At 44.2% G+C, this 19855-nt stretch overlaps 1 protein-coding gene across 1 annotated transcript in view; it reads left to right on the top strand.

Moving 5' to 3' along the window:
- Positions 1-19855, top strand: part of CSMD1 (CUB and Sushi multiple domains 1) — a 1485257-nt gene that overhangs the window by 1399683 nt on the left and 65719 nt on the right. Inside the window, exon 50 of the mRNA XM_036898253.2 lies at positions 11215-11400. Within this exon, the coding sequence (XP_036754148.2) occupies positions 11215-11400 (186 nt within the window). The remainder of the gene's footprint in view (positions 1-11214; positions 11401-19855) is intronic.

Genomic DNA, 19855 nt, shown 5'->3' with positions numbered 1-19855 from the left:
TACTGATGCAAACACTGAAATATTTCAATAATTTTACCAAGCTCAAAGACCACCATAGATACTTCAGTTATTTTGAAAGTAGGGTATTTGTAAACTAGAAAAATGAAATTAAATAATAAATAGATAATTCTTTGTGGCCCTGGGAACCTAATATTTATTTTATAGATACTTGGTATTTTAATATATTATTCAATATTTTGATTATCCTTCTGGAGTTGATACTGTAAGTTTTCTCAGTGATTTGAATAGCAGTCCTTTTAATCTTACAGAAAACCAAATATAGTTTATACATTTCTATCTGCATTAGGATGTTTATTTCCTTTTTTTTTTTTTAGTTGTCCAGAACAGTATTTTGAAGTGCTCACTAAAAATGCAACACTTGATTTTTAATAAATTAGCAAGTTCAAAACAGGGACTGTGAGGCCATTTCCTTTTGGGCCCCCAGTTGCTGATCAGATGGATGGTATCTGCTCTGTAAAACCCCTGCCACTTGTAGCATTTGGTAAACATTGTTAATGGAAAAAAAGCCATAAATGTATGACTTTCTAAGATGTGCATTTAAGAATTTTTTTTCTCCTTTAAGAATGATTTACCTTGTGCTAGAATCTGTTTGGTTTTCTCTTGTTTTCATTGACTTTTTGTCGATAGTGTCTTAGGAGCACAGAATTTTGAGAGAAAAGTAGCAGTCCCTGATGGTCAGCAAGTCCTAATCTCTCTAAACCTGTTGCCATCCATGTAAAGGGTGAACATGTTGATGACTAGGTTTTGATGTCTCAGGATTGTCGAGAGGACTAAAGCAGTAACTTAGAATAATCTGTCTTCAAAATTTACAGTAGTGATAGTTAATATTATAACTAATATGTTAATTGATCATTAGTGCTAGTTATTGTTATAACTATAATATATTAATAGTTATACATTACTATTAATGCTAGTTATTAATATTAATATAACTGATGTATTAATAGTAATGCATAATATTAGTGCTGGTTGTTATTAATAGTAAAACTATAATATATTAGTTATATATTAGTGCTGGTTATTAATATTAATATTACTATATTAATAGTTATATATTAGTGCTCATTTATTAATATTATAACTATGATATATTAATGATCATGTACTATCACTGTTAGTGCCCATTATTATTCTGGAAGGGTGAGACACCCCTTGCAAACTCACCTGGACCCTGTGGCTCACAGTGTCAGAGCCAAAGTCACACCCCCAGACCACCCTCTCCCAGAACAACCTCTCCAAGATGATGTGATGGCTTGTAATGAGCATAGAAAATTCTGGGCAGTATTAAACAAATAGTAGTGTTCACTGGCGGTCATCTGTGAGTGAAAAAATGTAGTAACCAATAAAAAATATGTATTTTGTCAGTTTCAGAGAACTTCAGGTTGTTTTTCTTCCTTTGTTTGACTTTTTAAATTATTTCTCTCAGAAAAACTATATTGGTTTTTATCCTGCTCAATAAAGCCAGGCATATCTTCTGTCCTGTAGGCTTCATTTCCTGCCTTGAAGCAAGAAACTCTGCCAAGCAGCTGTTTCCATTATCAATACACTAATCTTCCTCATCTTGTGGAGAAGCCTAAATCTGACCTGAAATTTTCTGTATTATGTCAAAGATCCAGTTAAACTGGCATCTCTCAGGGCAGCCCGTCATGTTTCCATGTTGAAAAGAGCAGTTCCCGAGCAGCTATTCATTTCAAAGCTCAGATTCTCAGAGCCTTTTCTAAGGCATCTCCTCTGCTTGGAGTTGGCGTGTCTGTAGATGCAATGCTTGCATTTTGCAGGCAATGAGGGGTAGGGAAATGACCTTTCTGACAAATTACATGATTAAGCTTCTGTGTGTGAAGTCAGAACTTCAAGACAGGTGATAGGTGCCTATACTCTGCTAATAAATGCTATCTTTGCTAATGTAAAGGACAAGGGTAGGGCTAGAGCTGGTGGGTGAGAGATGGTTTGTGTGTTGGGGTCTGCGAGTCAGGCACTGAGTGGGTGTTCATCTTCCTATCACTTGAGTCCCTGTAGATACTGGCGCTCAAAGGTGACATACCCAAGAAATGTAATGACTGAACATATCCGATGGGATTTGAGCCCAAGTCTTGCACATTTCAAGACCTATGTTATTTCCATTACATGATGCACATACCCCCTAAACATTATTTCTGTCCCATAAAAGGGCATCTTTCACAAGGAAACCTTTTTTTTTTTTTTTCAAATAATGTCATTAACAGAAGTTAGGATGTATTTGCTGCTTTGGCATAAAAACCTGTGCTATTTGGTAAATCTTAAAAATGTTTATTTATGAACATACAATGCATAGGTAATTATGGCTCGTGCCTTGATTTTTTTCATATGCATATTTATTTGCTTCTCTGAAATGATAAAGCTTGTCATGCCATGCTAATAATAAAATTTAAGTATAAATATTTTAAAATATTAAATCACATGTTAGGATATGTAAAAAATTTTAAATATGTAAGAATGTAGGTCGTAGTCATCATGTCAGCTGCATTCTAATTCGTCAGTCAGTGGATCCGCATGGGGCATCTAGACGCAAGCTGCCCTGTCCCACCAGGCACGTTGTGAACTGAGGATCATCCAACTGCTTCTGATTTCCTTATGGAATGTGAGCTGAGTGACTGGATCTTGGAGATTTCAGTCCCCAAAACTGAGACGTGAACCCTCCCATCCCCAGCATTTCCCAGCACATGACCTGGGCAGGGGATTTGACTTCACTGAAGCTCAGCCTCATCATCTGTGATTAGGGATAAGAATCTCCCCGCAGGAAGCACGGGCACGAGGCCTTTCCCGCAGCGTCAGGCCCAGATGGGAACGCAGCGGAGGCACCTTACCCGAGGCAGGTGTGTCAGCGTTGACGAGTGTGTTCAGCAGGTGCTTGGACGCGCTTTCCCAGACACTCTACAGGTGTCAGACTGAGGTCAGTGATGCTAAGTAAGCTGGTCATAGACTGCTCTCATTTCTCAGTGTGAGTGACATGAGATGCCAGGAAACTTTTTCCATGAACGGTCAGGTAGAAAATATTTTAGTTTCTGTGAGTCATACACGGTTTCTGCCACATATTCTTCTAAAATTTTTCACAATCTTTTTAAAATGTAAAAGACATTTTTAACTGGCAAGTTGTACAAAAACATGCCAGGTTTTGACCCATGGGCCATCATCTGCTGACCTCTGACCTAAGTGATGGGCTCCATCAGACCAAATGCCGAGGATAATTCAACCAACATCAGTTATCTTCTGTAGTCTGCAAATTGTATCTCAAATATTTTATGGAAGATGTTAAATTTTCTTTCATCATGTGCGGAAACCCAGCATGTCCATTTACTAAATTAAGCAGTGTGTTTTCTCTGCCCATGCCTAGCACACACCGTGTGTCACACAGCCCTGTGCTCTCCCCATCTGGAACGTGGTTAATAACAGAAGCTGTAGTGAGTGGAGATGTGCGTCGAGGGTGATTTTGTATAACAGCAGTAGTGATATGCAGCCTCGACCTTCCTGGACAAGGAACTGCACGAAACATGCCAAAATCACTTCCCTAAGAGAATGCAGGTCCTCTGATCAGGGTGCCTAACCGAGACCCCCGAGCAGCTTGCCCTGGAGGAAATCCTGTGGTGCAATTCCTATGTGCTCAACCCTGAGGAGTGGGCCTGACGTGGGTGCCTCCGAATACCTCCAAGAGCAGGACAATGCGCTCTCCCTGAGTGTTGGGGGCCTCCTGCTGGCCTCGGGAGCGCATGGCAGAGGGGAGGCAAGGGTCCACACAGCACTTTCGGCTTCAGCGTGCAGCCCTTTCAAGTGAGGGTCCCCAGTCAGCGAAAGGTGGAACAGTGGCCACAGGAAAATGCCTGTGTGCAGTCATAGCACCCGCCGGTTTGGGAGGTGATGTGGCATGCCACTGAAGAGCCCCGTGGCAAGCCTTGCCTGCAAAATTGGCAGCTGGACAGTGTCGGGCCCGGGCCCACAGAACAGCCACCGGAAGCAAAGGGGCGCAGAGCCCCGTGGGAAGCTGGGGGCGTCGGGGCCCGCGGACATGAGGTGCAGGTTGCTGACGCAGCTGGCTTCTTAAAATCCTTGAAGTAGAGATGGCTGACCCGTAGAAGGAAGTGAACAGCCCCAAGGAAGGGTTGTAAGTGCTGCAGAGTCACAGAGTGACAGACAGGTGGGACATCTTACCAAAGACGGTGGCAGGGAGAATTCCTCGTAGGCTCTGAGGCTTGGCAGAGGTATGGGGCAGCCTCGGGCACGGGAGAACACCCCTGGGCCTGCGCTGCCCCGTGTAGCTGGAAGTCCCCTGCCCACGGCTCCCCATCCATCCCCTGGACAGTCTCCTTGGTCCTGGGTCCCCGGCACCCTGCAGGCTCGCCTTGCCACTGTCTCCCAGAACGCAGCCCCGGAAGTCAGCTGGAAAGATGTTCTCATTTTTAGAATGGACAGGAAGAAGTGGGTCACCCGCTCATGGCGGTGTGTGAGCCTCGGTGCAGATGAAGAAAAGCTGGGACCTTGGTGACACAAAGCCAGGAGATTTTGAATATATTCAAATTCCAATTTTTAATTAATTGCTAGGTGTTGAATATTGAAACACTTCATTTCATTTCCTGGTACAGTAGCGAAGTTAATGAAAATGAAGTCTGAAAACCAAGACAGTTGCGCAGCAGAGCTGGAAGCAGACGCCCTTGCAGCAGGAGGCGGACTCCCGCAGCTCCGGGCGCCTCTCGTCGCCTGTGGGCAGCTCCAGTAATCAGCCTTCAGGAATACCGTTAGAAGTCTGCACATTGTTATTAACATTTTAGTTTAAATTGCCGAGCAGCCATTGCCAGTGTGTCCACACGGCCCATTTCCTGTCCCGAGAAGCACTTCGGCTATGTCCTGAGCAATAACCTCTGAAACTGTAGAAACTATATTCATTCATTTTTAGACTCAGTTTTTATTATTTCTACTACTTTCTGCTGTTGCCAAGGAATCTGGTTTCCCAGCTTTATTAACATTTCTGATTTATCAGCTCATTGTAGTTCACTCCTCATTTTCCTTTCACAGCTGGAGAAACCCCTCAGGGTGCCCTGGAGGCTGTCGCTCTGTCCTCGGCCTGTCTGTCTCTCTCTGTGGCTCTCATGCCTCTGCATGTACGTGTCTGTCACCCGTCTACCGGTCTGTCTGATCTTTCTCTGTATCGTTGTATCCCTGCGTCTAGGTATCTGTCATCCATCTGCATTTTCCTGGTTTCCGTTCAGTAGTGGCCATGTGGTCTGCTGCGTCTTTACGTGTGTGAGGGAAGCCCTCATGGCGCCCACCACACTGGTTCATTTGCTTTCCCTTCACATAGGAGGTGACTGTGACTCACTGACAAGAAGCTCAATTCTTGTAGCCATGTTCTCCAGTGTAGCTACAATAGATTTCTGTTTTCAAGGTTTTGTTCTCATTTTTGCTCTTCTTCATGCTTACATCCTAGATACAAAAGAAAAACATGTCAAAAAACTGTTTCTGGTACTTTGATTCTGAAACTAAGACCCTAATTTGTCTTTAGTACACAGTTTATTGAGATTTTTAAGTTGTCAGTTACTTAAATCCCTGCTGGGTATTTCTAAAGAATCAAAATTGTGTTTTCTGGAAAACACGATAAAGTTTTTCTTGCAACAGCATGTCACCATTTATAATTGCCACCTCTGAAGAGATGGATGACATTCCATTCCTGTTTATGAATCCATGTCCTTTCGAATATTGTGCTTTTTCCTATAGCTTTTAAAATAGAAATTGATATGAATCATCTCACAGCTGCAATCCATATGTGCATGTGCACACGACATCATGTGTCCACACCGCTGCCCACAGTCGGGTGTTGGATAGGAAAGAACGGCCTGGCTCAGCTGAGCAGGTCTGGCCTTCCTTTGTGTCCTGAGCACATGCTGAGACCCTGGTGGTACCCAGCCTGCGAAGGTTTTTGTGGACATGCCGCCTGAAGTGAAGGTTGATGGAGGAAAGCCATTGTCTGTGAGTCACAATCATTTCTCAACATGCTGAAAATGGTGACGGGATTTCGTTTAGATGATCCTGGCAATGCTGATATGTTGTTTGAACCATACTTTATCCCTAGTTAAATTTTGTTTTAAATGTGAATTCATTTATTCAGGTTTGTGTATGCCTGTAGTACTGCTTAAAATCACTGGTTGGTCCAATAGAGCAAGCTGGTAGGGACGGCTGAGATTAAATAACTCCAAGTGCTTGTAAAGCAACTTAAGGATTCATGCCTACAAACTAAGATAGCTGAGGATGTGTTTGAACTCTTCTAATGCATCCACAAAGATATGCAGGTTTCACTGATTGACCCTAACAGTGTTCTGGGCCCTGTGAGTCATGGGGGAGCTACTGAAGAAACTGCTGGGTCTCAGTGTTTATCACAAAGACACACTTCTGTGCCGTAACATATTCAAGGGCCGTTTTACTGGCAGTCCTCAAGCCTGTCGTGAAAAAGCCTCTGTGTGTTTGGTTGAGTGGTCATCGGAGGGTCTGTGCTTGAAGATCTTGGCCCAGCAAACTCAGCTCTACTCACAGGAGAGCCCGAGATGCTTCACCGTCCAGGCGGATTCAGAGGTGGACCTTAATACAAGATTTCAGAAACCTTTAACAGTCCTGCAAACATTGAACCATGTTTTAAATTACTTGTTTAACAAAATCATTTTATGTTGACTTTAAAAATAAAATAATGTTGTATTGGGAGTCATGTCAGCCCAGGGTAATGTAAAGATCTCCAAGCACAGACCCTTCTCTCCCCAGGCTCTTCCAGACCCCACATCACTCCTCCCCATCAAGGAAGGTGCTCGTGGTAAAACAGTGCATTCAGTCAAGAAGCCCGGGTCCCACAGAGCCTTGCAAGGGACAGCGTGGGGCGCAAACGCCAGACCTGCGGGGGCACCTGGAGCAGTGGCAGGGCAGTTACACGGCAAGCTTTGGTCACAGATGTGTGCAGAAAAGAAGGCCTAGACATTTAAAAGAGTCTAAGCCCACGCCCCTCGAGTGTGGTTCTGAGACCACAGTGCTTGTTAGAGAGGCAGTGTCATGGCCCGGACCTGTTGAACCAGGGTCCGCCTGTCACCCATCCCCAGGGGCCCGGACCTGCTGAACCAGGGTCCGCCTGTCACCCGTCCCCGGGGATGTGTGCTGCCATGTGAAAAGCCTTGGTACAAGCACTCGTGGTGGAGGTTTGTGGTTCGCTGCACAGTGAACCTACAACCACATATTTAACTCACTAATTAATTTTTGGTCTTCGTGCTTTTATTTGGCAGTTAATCCATTTGACTGCAATTAGCACTGAAAAAAAGAAAAAACATGTTTTTAAGGGAAAATTAAGTCATTTCCCTGTCGGCAGATGGTTGAAAATTAAAATGTAACTATTGCAAAACTATATGTTGAACAGCCACCCAAGAATGCGGTTCTTAGAAGTAACACTGACCCCGCAGACACCAGAAGGCACAAATCTGTGGAGCACTATTGATATTTATTTCTAAAGTTACTAGTAGCTTTAAGAAGATGATCCTCAGGTATTAACTTAATACAGTCAGCTTCAGAAAGGGCATTTATAGATGAGTGATCTGCATGTGTGTAATATGTATAAAAATATGTAAAGAATTTTTCACCAAGTAAGCAACAATATAATTCATATTTTTAGAACTTGCTGTAAAGTTCTTTGGTTCTCACTTTAAGCAAGGCCATGATATCTATATTATCTGCCTCCAGTACTTGTATCAGCTATAACAAATTGGCTGGCATTACGTGGTCCCAACATGATTATAAACACAATCAAATGCTGGCACTGATACTATATAGAGGAATCCAGTTGTAGGTCCGTATTCTTACATTAGAGCTTTTGATTAATTAATATGTATATGTGTACATGTATATAAAGTCACCCACATGCATGTACATTTTAATTAACCAAACCTGCTTGTATTGCTTGTATTGTATACTTACGAGCTCTCCAATGCCCAGGACCCAGGACGACAAGCTCGGGCATGCGGACGCCACTGCGCTCTGCCAGTGCTCCTCAGAGGGTGTCCTCTGGCAGGACAGACCCCGCTACGTCCCTGTCCCCACCGCTCCCCTGATGGCGGAGCGCTCCGTCTGCTCTCCGCCCTTCCAGCCCCCGAGCTTATCAGCAGGCCTTCATTTTTGTATGCTGTCGTACTTGTTGTTTGATGAGGGCCTTTCGGTAGTGAGCTGGGTGCCTGTCGCCTTGCGCCTGACGCCCCACTTCAGGCCTGTTCCCTCAGCATGTCCCCTGCCTGAAGCCTGGCCGCAGGGCGCCGCTCTCCTCCACACTCCCACCGCGGGGGCCGCCCTCTCGTTTGCCCTCACTTCGTGAGTGGGCCCGGATGGCAAAGAGATGGACGGTCCACTTGAAGACCAAGGTGGTATGAACAAGGCGACTGGTGAGCAAAATGAAGAGACCTGAGAATGAGGCAAATATTCAAGCTCTCAGACAGTGCTTGGCGACCAACCGGATCAGAGCAGCACGGAGAGGGAAGGGTAGGGGATGGGGAGCAGGGCCAACGCCCTGGGACAGTGGTGCGCAGAGGCAGAATTCAGGGCAGCCAGGCCGGGCACACGCAGGCCAGGACGCAGGTAGCAGGGGAGCCGATAGGCACCTGCCACAGCCCGGCGTGGGCTGAGTGACAAGGTGTGAGGATCAGAGGCAAGGGCGACACCAGAGCCCCAAGAGGCGCTGAGCTTTGTGACAGGAGAAAATCAAGGTGAGCGGTGCGGTGCTGAGACCTGAGGGGCAGCAGGGGGAGGGAGCCATCCTACGTCAGAGAGTCATTTGAAAGAATGAAAATAATACAGGAAAGACTACTGTCTGTGTGGTCTTGAAATGCAAAGAAAAATGCCCGTATACGCGGCTCACATTGTTAAAGGCACATTCAACACGGGGCACCAGTGTTCCCTTGCATTTACTTATTTGAAACCAAAATGTTAAATCTCTCATGAAATATGTAATAGCAAGAAGCTAGTTTACAACTGGTTTACTCTCTGCACTCTTTCATAAACGTATTATAAGGAGCTGACCCTTGCAACGCGTCTTTATTTGCAAAAGAAATAAGTAGAAATTATGGTTGTATATGACTAATAATAATAACATTCTGTCATTTACTCAGTGCCTACATTGTATCAGCACAGTGCTAATTGTCATGTGCACATTACTTCATTGAATCCTCACAGTTACCTTGGAGGTGGACATTATTACCCTGAGGGTAATAAGACAACAGTCACGATGTAACTCAACTAAAATCATACAGCTAGCAAATGTCAGAGGCAAGAAATAAGTCAGAGGTCTGACTTTAAAGCCTGTGCTCCTAAACAGAAGACAATTTTAAAGGATGAGTATGTGTGTGGTGATTTGTCTGCTATGTTAGTACAATGCAAAACGCATTTTATTCCCTTTGGCTATATTAAAAATAAAATTTTCCAGAGTTTGAAATTTCCATGCTTTTAGCTAATGGACATTTTTTAAAAAGTCATCTAAGGAATATCTGCCACATAGTGATCATGCAAAAATTTGGAATTAACGAATAGATTAATGAACACTCAACTTTAGCAAGAGATTTCCTCCACCCCATGAGCCTACATTTGTTAAGTCCATACGAGTGATGCCACCGCTGTTCACTGAATCAGAGGAGTTAGAGGCCTATTGCTGACTGATCCCCAACCTTACTTTAAGCCCAGCCAAACGGCCTGTTGTGAAGACACTCGAGAGGCTAAAACCTGTAGCTCGAGGCCAATAAAAGATTCCCAGTTGTTATCAGACCACAGAAAGAGGTCTTCTCTCCTTGGAATCAGGCTTTCCTTGTGAGAAATGTTTCCAGATTTAACAGAGGCAGTTGCACAGCCTCTCAGTCTCGGCCTCCTGGAGGCAACTCCCTGTAAGGCAGGGCTTTATCGGTGTTTGCAGAGGGTCCTCTTTCCTGTTTAACCTGCCAGCAGTGTTGTTTCATCCTGTGCTCACCCCACACGACAAGCATGAGGCAGCCAGACACTCAGCAGGTTTCATGAGTGGAAGAGAAATCAAGGCTTGTGAGGATGGACACGTGATTGAGTGAAATCCGAGAGAGGACAGTGAGGAGGCAGCGGGTTGGTGACACTGTGAGGTCACAGCTGGAAAGGACGCATTCAGGAAACGAGGGCGACAGTCTGCAGATGCCCCGGCTTCACGCTGATGTGCCGTCTCCACGAGGCGATGGCGTTGGAAAGCCACATGCTGCTCGTTACTGTGAACACTGTGTCCAAAGTGATGCCGATGTGTCTGTGGTTTTTATTCCCCACCTTCTGCAAATTTTTATTGTGGGACGCTTCAAATATGTATATGTACATAGCAATTAACTTGAGATTTCTTTTTGTCTCATAGTAGATAAGTCTGGATCAGTGACTTGGGCTACTAAACTTAAGAAGGAAGTGTTTATATTGAATTCTCCCTATGTCTTGTTTAAAAAAATATATATCTTCTTCATTCATACCACTTCTTAAAAGCTGACCTGCAAGCAGCTCTGGGCTTGAGCTTTCTGCTTGGTACCTTCCCTTAATTCCTCCCATAGGTCAGTTCCCTGGGCCCTGTTTCCTGAAAGATGACTTATAAAATACATATGTCATGATTGTAATGTAACAGTGACCTTGGTTAAGTCACTTGCCTTTTAATAACTTACCGGTGCTTTAAGGAAAATGACTCCTTAGGGTCAGGGAAGCCACATTTAGGAGGTTTGAAACATGAGGTGAGTGATTGCCTACTGCTGTTCCCTTTGAAATCTCAACACAAGGGGCTCAGCATTGCTATAGATTTTGTCCTGGTGAAGGTGTTAGGTCATCCTTTCTCTCCGCTATTAAATGAAGTAGGACGCACTGCACTGGGCTCTGTGCAGCCTGACCTCGGCCACCTGATGGGACATGGTGTGACTGAGCAGACTGACAGTGGGCAGACACACCTTCTGGAGTCATGACTACAAAGATGTTTTATTCCAACCAGTGTTCCGTCATTTCCCATTAACCCTGAAGATCCTTAAAACTTTGAAAATGTGTATTCTTATGCCACACATTAGAAATATAAATATCTTAATGCTTTCTATATGCAGTTGATGTAGCTGACCTGAAAAACAGAAAATTTCATGGTCTTAAAGAATAACCCTGTGTTGGTCCCTGTCTCTCCAGCTGTGTCCTGTGGAATCCCAGAGTCCCCAGGAAATGGGTCCTTTTCGGGAAATGAGTTCACGTTGAATAGTGAAGTGGTGTATGAATGTAACAAGGGCTTTAAGCTGGAAGCCGGTCAGCAAGGCACAGCAGTGTGTCAGGAAGACGGACTGTGGAGCAACAAGGGGAAGCCCCCGGCGTGTCAGCGTAAGTGTCCGTGCTTGCCCGCCTTCGTGCCCGTGATCAGGCACAGGGCTCGTGGTGAGGGCTCTGGCCTCTAAAGCACAGCGACCCTCTCCCTCGGTCTCCTTAGTGTGGCGATATTAGACCCAACCTATTCCATAGAGAATACACCAGCCATTTATAGCAGGCTCTGCATTCCTGGGTGTTGGTCAGGTAGAATCAGGTCGGCTCCATCAGTGTCTAGACCGTGTAATTTACACATCAAGCCCCGAGAAGGCTGCCCTTTCAGCCTGGGAGGTGAATTTGAGAGGATATGGAGACATTAAGCCTGGCAAGAGCACTCTACACAAAAGCCTACCACATAACTCGGCACGCATTCCTCGCCACCTTCTGGGCAGGCCATCCCGAGAGTGGTGCCTGGCACATGCATGTGTCATGGACGCTGTGCAGCCATCAATGCCCAGACAGTGAGTCATTGGCTGGGGAGGTGGGGCATGTTTTCATCATACAATAATATTCTTAAAAGGGTCAGAAGTTTGGGTCTGTTCTGGAGCTCTAGTCTTAGATAATAATAATGTCCACAGTGCCAAACCAAAGAGGACAAAGTTCACACACACACACACCTACGTGCACACGCATGCACATGCACAATTTGGGCCCAGATTTCCATTGTGGCTCAGTTAAAACTAACTTCAAATTGGAAATGGTCTAACCACCTAGTTTCTCAAAATTGAAAACTACATAATATTTCTAAACATACAATAATATTTTGACTCTTAAGGTATTTGCAAAATGGATCCTCACAGTCTTTAATTATAAAAATAGTTCACTGACCTATTGTGTGTAGTATTTTTGTTATCTTAAAATGATTGAACTTCTTAGATACGAACGTGTAAATGCTTGTGGAATATAACTGACTACCCTCCATAGTTTTCATTTTCCTTGCTATCATTTTTTTCTTTTTTTTCTTTTTTCTGCAAATAATTACTGCATTTCCTAAGAGTTATTTAGGTACCACTGAGATATTAATATTTCTTATTTTCTATTTAATAAAGTTACGTTTTACCATAAGTAAGTAAAAGTACAGGAAGTTAGGATAATAAAATACATTGATGTCTTTTTAGTCCAGTCTCTCAAAATAAGAGCTGAACCCCACAGATGGCAATAACACATACATGTTTTTGGTTGCTTATAATAAGAATAATTTCCTACACATTTAAGACACCACTCATTTTTACACATAGCTTCAAGGTCATTAATAATAATGCTTATCATTTTAAAGTTTCTGCCAAGCACCAAATGTTTCAAATAGCTCACCTATAAATCTCATCACAACTCTCAAAAGGTAGGACACAGGTGACCTTACAAATTAGGTAAAAGCTACTAATTTGCAGAGTTGGAATTCTAAACTCCACTCTACCTAGAAATTCTTTGTCCTTTTCAGGTCCCAGAATTTCTGCACTCTAGTTAAACATTAAGTCAACTGGGAAACTTTAAAAAATGCTAATGTCCAGGGATTCTGAATTAAGTAGCCTTGGGTAAAAAATAGGCATCAATATTTTCTTTAAATTTTGTGGATTCTGTGCTTAATATGTCAATATATGCTGTGTTTTAAAGAAAAGGCCATTTTAAACTTGTGTACTGTTTGAGAAAGACTTGCTGAATGACAAGGTGACTATATAAATATAATTTTTATTCTCATTTTTTAAGACACAGATATTGGGTTTCAGAGCAAGTTAGATTTACAGCACAACTGAGCAGAAAATACAGGAATTCCCCATTTAACCCCTACCTCCCCTCACTGCCTTCCCCATTATCTACGTCCCCCACCACCAAATGGTGGTCTATTTGTTATGATCAGTTAACCTGCCTGGACACGTCTCCGTCGCCCAGAGCCCACCACCTACGGCAGGGTCCCTCAGTGTCACACAGAGCAGGCTCACCGCCCCGAAACCCTCTGGGCCCCACCTGTGCCCCTGCTGACCCCTGACTTACTGTCCCCATAGTTGGGCCTTTTTCAAGATGTCACAGAGCTGGTGTCACACAGCATGTGGCCTCTTCACACTGGCTGCTGTCACTCAGTGATGTACATTTAAGGCTCCTCCACGTCCTTCATGGCCTGACAGCTCATTCTTTTCAGCCCTGATACTGTTCCATTGAGTCCCTTCACCCACTGAAGGGCATCTGTGTTGCTTCCAAATTTTGGCATTTATGAATATCAAGGTTATATGCATGCACAGGCTTTGTGTGGACATGTTTCCAGCTCCCCTGGGTAAATGCTGAGGAGCGTGATTGCGGGATGGTAGGTACGAGCGTGCCGAGTCCTGTGGGAACCACTTCACTGTCCTCCAAAGAGGCGGTGCTGTCTGCGTCCCCAGCAGCAGGAGGGATAGTCCCTGCTGTCCATGGCCTCGCCAGCATTTGGGTTTGTTAATATTTGGGATTCTAGCCACGCCAGTAGGTGTGCAGTGCTACCTCATTGTTTAGCTTGCATTTCTCTAATCGTCTGTGGTCTGGAGCATCTTTTCCTGCACTTATTTGCTGTCTGTCTGCCTTCTTTGCTGTAGTGTCTATTCAGTTATTTCACCCAAGTTTTAATCAGGATGTTCATTTCTGATTGTTGAGCTTTAAGAGTTCTTTACATCCCGGCCTGTGTGTGTGTGTGTGTGTCTGTATAACTATATCTGTATGTCTCAGGCCTCCCTCCACAGCAGTCAGACTCTTTTAAACATACAGAAAACAAAATACGACGCTCCTCTGCTCAGTCATCCCTAGAGTTCTCATGGCAATTAGAATAAAATTCAGGTGCCCTCTTTATAAAAAGTCAAATGTGGGGAGTCCAGCTTGGGACCCGACCACCTCATGCATGCTTCATACTTGCAGGTGTTTGCGCCACAGAGGCAAGAGCTCCTTGAACACTGGTCCTATAGGCCCCTGATGTCTCCCAAGATGTATTCCAAAAGCTTAATGTAAGACGCTTAACAGTTGGACAAAATGAAGAATGGGTATACATTCTGTACTTTGCACTTAGAAAGCAAAGCCGTTATGATTACCTTCTAATGAAAAACAAAGTTGAAGCCATAATCTCAACACATGGGTACATTTTTCTTTTTCAACTAAGGCTCTTAGTAAAGCAAGTTTGTCATTAATAATTTATTAAAGACCTACTGCATGGCAAGCACCATGAGCGCTGCACGTGATTGAGTGCCCTGTATATACATTTTTGCAAAGCAAGAGCGAGTTCCAGTCATACTAAATAGCTTTATATGACCTACAAATAGTCCCATCATAGAAACACTGAGATTATTTATAACGTGTCTATGTAACCACCAACATATGTGTATGCTTGTCTACATACATGTATGCATGTGTGTATTCACATATCATACATTTGTACTTGTATGTGCATATATGCATGTTTGTAAATATTTAACACATTTATATGAAATGTTCTGGGAGATGTGTATTTATCTGCCTAGTCCCTTAGCAAATGGAACTCATTTATTATCCCTGTTGTCAGAGTGGAGCACATGATATGCTTTGCATTTAGTACTTGGACAGACATCATTTTATTCTAAATCATACTGCTGACCTACTGTTAGGAAATCAGTCAGCCAGCTGGCACTGAGTTTCCTCTGTGTGCCACGCACTGTTATAAGCACTGTGCATGCATTCCATTTCTGAGTCCTTTAACAAGCCTGCAAAGTACTGTTCACTGTCCCCATAGTACAGACGGGGCTGGAGACACAGAGACGCGAGCCCCAGGCTGCATTCGGTCTAGAGTCCGGACGGAAGCGCCTGTGTGAATGCTGGCCCTGGGTCTGCACTGCCGTGCAGCTCACATGTGGCTGCTGCCAAGGAAGTATTGCCTACATGACATTTATGAGGGATTTCAGTCAAGGTGTCGGCAAAGTTGATGAAGAAAGGTGTGGTCTGAATGATCTCAGTGCACAACCATGTTCAAGCTATGAAGACATTAAAAGTCCAGACTGAAGTAAGCCTAAAAAGGAAATTTCGATGTGTGAGTTATGAGGCTGTTTAAGCTTGTTTGCTATAAGCTTTTGGAAAAACCCCAAAGCTGTTTAGTGCCCCAGCTGGCAGGTGTGTGGAGACCTGCATGGCATGCCGTTCCGGGAAGGTGAGGATCACCGCCAGCCCACGGCCTCTCCCTGTGCCGTGGCCCTGGAGTCTGGGTGTGCGGCTTCAGGTTCTCATCTGAGATGCCTTCTGGGATGCCCATGCCCTTGTGGGGTTCCGACATGTAAACGACCAGATTTTGTCATTTCCCGTCAGAGGCCGCATTCAGTTTCAGGGCCGTGTTCTGCTCTGTGGTTTTCTGTCTCTCTTACTTTATCTCATTTCCACAAATTCAACATGGCTTCGTCCAGCATTTTGTGTTTTAGTTAGAATTGTGAACTAAGGTTCCCCTGATAAACTTAAGAAAGAAATTTGTGCACTTACAATTAAAGAAAGGTAAATGCAGGCTTTGTTTTCCTGTGTTTTTGTTTTATGTGCAGCCCCAGAGTATTAGAGTATGTTAGTTACCATTATTCACATTGAATATCTGAGAAACTCTTCGAGGACAGGTGTATCTGCCCATTTGGTCCACGGCTGCGTCTCTATAAATATCTGTACAACAAATGAATATCATGGCCCCTGTCAAAGATTTGAGGAAATTATTTTTCACACTGTTTTTACAACTACTTTTTAAGTTGCTGCTGTGTAGCCAGAGTGACGTATGACCATGAGAGCTCTCGCCCTGTTAGGCAGGCTAGTTGGCCCCTTTCCCTCCTGGCATGAGGCTGAGAGGCCCAGGCCAGGCAGGCCGCCATCTGCTGTCCACGGCCCGGCCCACCGTGCGTGCAGCTGTGGTCCAAAATGCTTCTACTGCTGAGTCAGGCACACAACATGCATTTATTAAAATGCAAAGTAATCCTGAAAATTGAAGTTGTACATGGTTACATATATAGTTTGGAGGAATTAATGTATTAAATACACAACACTTTAAAGGTCATTCTGCATATTCTATACATACATTGACTTCTAAGCTAATAATTATTTCAAGTACTGTTTATTGAATGACTAAGATTACTAATTTTATTAAGTAGAAGTTTATTGGCGTCTTCACTTTCATATGACAGTTCTAAACCTATAATTATGCAAAGATAGGAAAATTAACATAATGTTGGGTATCAGTGCTTATGAGAGCCATGACCTTAGGAAGCCTGCACCTTATGGGCCCTGATAAAATACACAGTGTGAGCAAAACAAATAGCTCTGATAGAAAACTTGTAGGAATGTCTCAGAAAAAACTGAAAAAGCAGCTTTTTAAAAGAAAGCCATCGGTGTAGAAGTGCTGTGGAGTCCTTCGATGCAGTGCAGCTTCATGGAATAATGAACCGCTAAGATCTTTTACTTTAATTCTACGCTGGGATTACAGCACTGCTTTCATCCTGTCCAAGGGCTGGTTTGGACTCACTGTGTGTTATTAAAAATTCAGCCATTTTATGTAATTTTAAAAATAGCTCTAGTGTGGATCTGAGGTTTTAGAATTGCAAAAATTCTGAACAGTGTTTGCCAGTATCACTAAGCAGGTAAGGTCAATTGAATATTGGACTTGTTTTCTCATTGATTCCAGATTTCAGGGACCGTGTTTACCTTTAAGCCGTGGGTCGAGTTGGAGAGTTGGAGCGTTCGTTCTTTGACAGCTGCAGTTAGTTACAGAGCTATTGTAGGGTCTGGTTCTGGCAAAACACAGAGAGGCTTATCATAACAACAAAATAACAAGAAGACTGGGACAGAAAGCACGTCAGAGCTCATGAGGGCTTGGGGCACTTTGCACCTGAAAAAGACAGTGTCCCAAGAATGAGAGGAGATGGGGCACTTCCCGGCCCCCGAGGGCGTGAGAGTTACCCTGCGATTTGGTCAGGAGTTCTGGACAAGAAGGGGCTCAGGGCTTAAAACCAGTCAGACCTTTTTTTCCTGATGCTTCTGAAAAGGTGACCCATCTCAGGTGGGCCCAGAAGTTACATCCTAAGAATTTACCTTAAAACTGTGACATGCCCCTTTATTAATTCACCTACTCTTAATCAAACAAACACTAATCATGTGGTTAAAATCTGAGGCCAAAACAAAAATCCAAAGCCAATTTTGTCCTTAAGGATCCCATGCCCTCGCTCCAGTGTTCGTGGAAGGCTTTCTTCATAGAGCAAAGTGGAAATCGGACGGCATGAAATGCTTGTGAATGGTCTCCATACAGCGGCTTCCTGCAACGGCTCTGATGCAGGATTTACCTGAGCCACAGCAGCCTTGTTCTTCGGCTTCCCGTGGACCAGAGCTAAAGCCGGCTCCCACCTCCCCACCCCGTGAGCGCAGATCGTGGACAGCAGGCCCTGAAAGCATGCTTCAGCTCTGCGGAAGATGGGAGTCCAGAGCTCAGTCATAGGCTGATTAAATCATTTTATGTACCATGATTTTACAAATCTGGATAAATGCTCCAGAACTACAGTTGGTAATAAACCCTCACCCATGTTATGTGGGGATGGGGAGGGTGAATCTGTTGCTAAAAGAGAAAGACAGGCATGTCCCTGCGTGTAGGCCTGGTGGGAGGGTCCCAGGAGGTTGTGACAAGTGTCTGTAACTTAGGAGATGGGGCGAGAAGGCTTTATTTATGGTGGCAATGCTGTCCTTGTGTAAATATCCTTAACAAAGCAGTTTCTGGCTTGCCACTGGCTGAATGAGTCTGAAATAAATCAGAATCACTCATGGTACAATTAAAAGCCAATATTTCTCAAGTAAAATGCAAAATAATGTATGTTGTCACATAAATGTCTGTAACAGAGAGAAAATGTGTCTTGTGCATAGAAACGTTATGGCCTGTGCTTTCAGCCGCGCTGATGGGTGGGGTATTATTTAGGAATTTTTACTGCAAACAGTGTCAGCCACATCAACACTTAGCGCTCTTAAACAGATTCTAGGGAGTGTGCGAGGCACATGTTCCCTTGAATCTGTCGAAGTAGAAGATGATTCCATGAAAGTTGTTTTCTTTAAGGTGATAGAAAATAATGTATATTTTCTAAAATAAATAAATTAGTAGACACAAGGAAGGGAGATAACGGCAAACAGACAGATTAAGCACTTTCTGCCAAGCCAGCCAACCATGCATTTTTTAAAAATACTTAATTTCACTAAATCTGGCCTGGCAATTTATTCACTTATAACTGACACAAAACCTGCTTTGTAGTATTTAGGTAAACAAAATTTATTCTTTGGCTACATTGTCCAGGTGGGTCAGCATTTTAAAACATTCTTTTAAAAATCATGTCATTATGTATGCAATATTTATAGGTTAGTGTCAGGAGCCCTCACTGATTTAATTCTGAAAACCATGTGGGTGTCACTTGTTTCAGTAACGCGTCTCGCACTGTTCCTGGCAGTGGAGGAAACGCAGGGCCAGAGAGACGGCATGTGGGCCGCAGGGACGGAGAGTGTGCACAGGCCGGCCACCTGCTCGTCCACGAAGAGCGAGTATTAGGAACGTCCATCTTCCCTGTCTCAGTGATGTTGTGAGGACCGACGTCGTGTAGAATTCTATATACAATTAGCATATCAGTGCAAGCAGGACTTTTTTTCTGGAGAACACTGAACAACTTCCAATCTACCCAAGCAGCGATGTCTTACTGGCTGTCTGGCTCCAGGAACGTGGGGAAAGCGGGCAGGTATGGAGAAGACCCAGGGAGTTCTAGGCTAAGATATTTTTGTTAGGAAGAATGAAGTGTTTCCTTTATAAACGTCAGCACGGTGGTGCTCAGGCTGCCGTATGCAGCCTTCCGACTGCAGTTCAGCTTTGTCTCTAGGTCGTAGGGGACTCACGGTTGTTCCTTCCAGCTGGAAAACAGCAGGCCAGCCCCGGGCAAAGGGGGACGGGGCAGCAGCAGAGCCTCCCGCGGCTTCCTGCGTCCCAGCGCCCATGGCCCCCCGTCAGCCGGCCTGAGGCTCCGCCGCACCTCTGCTCCGGGCCTTGGTCAGCTTGTGTCGTCTGCCGCCCCACACACCTTCCCGTTCACGTCATTCTGTCGCTCTGTGTCGTCTGATGTCACGGAATGGGAAGGTCCCTGAGGGGCACTCAACCTCGCGCACCCTGCTTCCCGGGCCCCGGATGTCGGATATGCTCGCATCCCTCCTCTCCCTAGGTTTTTGTTCCCTTTTCTTTTTTTCCCCCTCAAAGTATTGATGTAGGAAAAAATTAAAGATTATGAATGTAACAAAAGCACTGAGGTTTTCCTAAAGGGTCCCTTGTGAAATTGTTATGCATTGATTGATGTCATCTTTTATAGCTGCATGTATTGTGTTGGTCTAATACTGCTATATCTACACACTATGTATGTATGTGTGCATGTGTGTGTGTCTACATATATTTTTGTACCACAAGGCAGCATATTCTTTCATTGGCACTTAACTGTTTCAAGTTTTATCTGAA

This window comes from Manis pentadactyla, chromosome 7 (genome assembly GCF_030020395.1).
Source record: "Manis pentadactyla isolate mManPen7 chromosome 7, mManPen7.hap1, whole genome shotgun sequence".
NCBI lineage: Eukaryota > Metazoa > Chordata > Mammalia > Pholidota > Manidae > Manis > Manis pentadactyla.
This window is presented reverse-complemented; position numbering and strand designations above follow the sequence as displayed.